General features: G+C 59.3%; 2 protein-coding genes across 2 annotated transcripts; both read right to left on the bottom strand.

The window, feature by feature from the left end:
• Positions 1-808, bottom strand: Tco025E_10112 (trans-sialidase; the record flags this gene model as incomplete). Its single annotated transcript, XM_029376901.1, has 1 exon — positions 1-808. A coding segment is annotated over one exon (808 nt), but the record flags the coding sequence as incomplete, so codon positions are not given.
• Positions 809-1,692: 884 nt separating this feature from the next.
• On the bottom strand, positions 1,693-2,251 carry Tco025E_10111 (uncharacterized protein; the record flags this gene model as incomplete). Its single annotated transcript, XM_029376900.1, has 1 exon — positions 1,693-2,251. A coding segment is annotated over one exon (559 nt), but the record flags the coding sequence as incomplete, so codon positions are not given.

The raw sequence follows: 2,251 nt of genomic DNA, 5'->3' as shown, positions 1-2,251 counted from the left end.
TCATGAGGAGCCCACCAGCCCCGCCCCATTCAAGCACGGCAGGAAGGACGCAGCCGTCGTGACTCGTCCCCTCCGAGAACTTCCAGCCGTAGGAAGTGCCTCTGGCGAGGACAACCAACGAAACCCTCTTCCCATCGGCCTTCAACGCCTGCACAGGCAGCACAAAAGTGTTGTCCCCCAGCCGAATTCCTGCGCCGCCGCCACCGAGAAACTCTTTGAAGCCTTTGAAGTCAAAATCATAAGGGATAGGAGAGGTGCTTTGTTCGTGCCACTCAAACCCCTCATCGTCATCACCCGAAACCCGTCCGCTCGCCCCTCTGGGCTTCCAGTAGCCGGCCGCCGTCTCCGCAGTAAAAGGGGCCCCAGTCTCGCCGTAGCCGCCGAGGAGAAGGTGCACTTCGCTCTCATCCACAAATGCCGTTGGGCGCAGCAGGCGGTAGACCTTCGCGTCGTAATGATCCACCACTACGGCGCTCCCCTCCGCCCACGGCGTTGCGTCGGCCTTCTTCCACCTCGCGGCAACGCCGACGTACGGCTTGTTCTCCGTGGCATTTGTGTAATGCGCCTCGGCGAAGGCCACAACCACGCCATTCACGTAAACCAGAGAAGGCGCAGAGAACGACTCAAACTTCTGCTTATTGCTGGGAGACGCCGGATCAGTCATTTCCGTCACCCCTGCGTCAAAGAGAACAACCCTGCTCGACGTGCCCCCGTCATTCGCGTTGGCCTCAGCGCCATAGCTGCCGCAGCATATTAGCACGCAAAGAAGCAGCGGCAGCGCAGCAGAGGAAAACAGACGCCGGGGCATGTTGGGCCAATCTCTCTCTCTATTCCCTTCCCTCCTTGCGGTGGATCCGCGCAGGCCGCGACGGTTGTGTGGGTTGCTGTGACTTTGGAGCGTTCAAAGCGCACAGGGGCAACGAGCAGCGCTTGGTCTCTTCCCTTCTGCGTGTGTGTTGAAGGGAAATTAGCAAATAAAAAAGGAAGGCAACGCAGAGGGGTGTCGGCACACCGGCATAAGAGGGATTTAAGAACGCCACTACGCAATACGGCAGTGGCGGCAGCGGCGCTGGGGCCCACGGCAGCAGCGAGCATCGCCCAGGCCGCAAAAGAAGAAAAGAAGAGACAGAAAAGAGATGTGAGTCATCCCCGCCGGACCCCCAAAAAAAATGTATAAAAAGAAATTACTTCGGCAGGTGTTGTTCCTTTACCTCACGTGTCCAGCAGCACAAGAGGACTGCGAGGGATGCATGTATATTTTAACACCTGCACGAATTAAAAAAAGAGAAACAACTGCCCCGGTCGCACACACATAACCACACACGCATCACGTTTGCAGTTCACGGTGGCGGCAGGCTCGTGCCTCATTTGGGCGATCCGTGCGACGCACAGCCACGAGGCCGGCACCGCTTGTGTGTATGTGTGTGGGTGGTGGCAGCAGCAAAGAAGAAGGGGAAACACGCCACTCTCAGCAGAGAGTATAGCAAGCGAGTATTGGAAAACAAGAAAAAGAGAGCAGGGCTGCTGGCTATTCCAGCAAAGCACCAGCAGCAAACAAAAGTAAATATGTTTTTTAATAAAAGATAAAAACGGGGAAAAAAATGCGGTCCTCGAGGAAATGCAATAAGTAGTGCTCGGCAACCGCAGTATTATTATCACTGAGGCGTCGTAAATCAAATCTCCCTCTTGCATTCAGCAGAGAGCCGTCTTGCCCCACAGCCCCAGCAAGGCAAGCAGCAATAGCCAAGTCACGCACCCACGCACAGCGCCGTCGCTCTCCGTGTTCATCGGGAAAAGCCCTGTGGTGTTCTTGAAGGCAGCGGGGCCGTTGCTTAAGTGCGGTGCAGCGTCGCGTGTGGGCGAGCTGCCTGGCTGCCCAGGCGCCTGAGCCGTGCGTGCCGTGGCGGCGTTGCTGGGTGCCTCGTGGCCGCCGTCCGCGTCCTCTTCCGCCGCAGTTTGGGGGTCTGCGCCATTTTCCTTGGCGGCAGCGTTTGGCGTCTCGCCGGGGGGCGCGGCGGAAGCAGACGGCACGCCACCAACGGTCTCTGGCGCGTGCGACGGAGCGCCCTGCTGCGCCTGGCCGTCACCCACCGGGTCCGCCGTGGCTGCACCGTCTGCGGGAGGCGAGGGCTCTCGTTGCCGCTCGGAAGTTTCCGCACCGACAGCCCGCTCAGTTGCGCCTGTGCGAGGAGCACCGGCCGCAGCCGGCGCTGCCAACGGTGGGGGCGCCAATGCACCATCACTGCCTTCT

This window comes from Trypanosoma conorhini, assembly GCF_003719485.1.
Source record: "Trypanosoma conorhini strain 025E chromosome Unknown Tco_14.4_contig_01474, whole genome shotgun sequence".
Classification (NCBI taxonomy): domain Eukaryota; phylum Euglenozoa; class Kinetoplastea; order Trypanosomatida; family Trypanosomatidae; genus Trypanosoma; species Trypanosoma conorhini.
The sequence above is the reverse complement of the archived record's forward strand: the minus strand, read 5'-3'. Positions and strand labels throughout refer to the sequence as shown.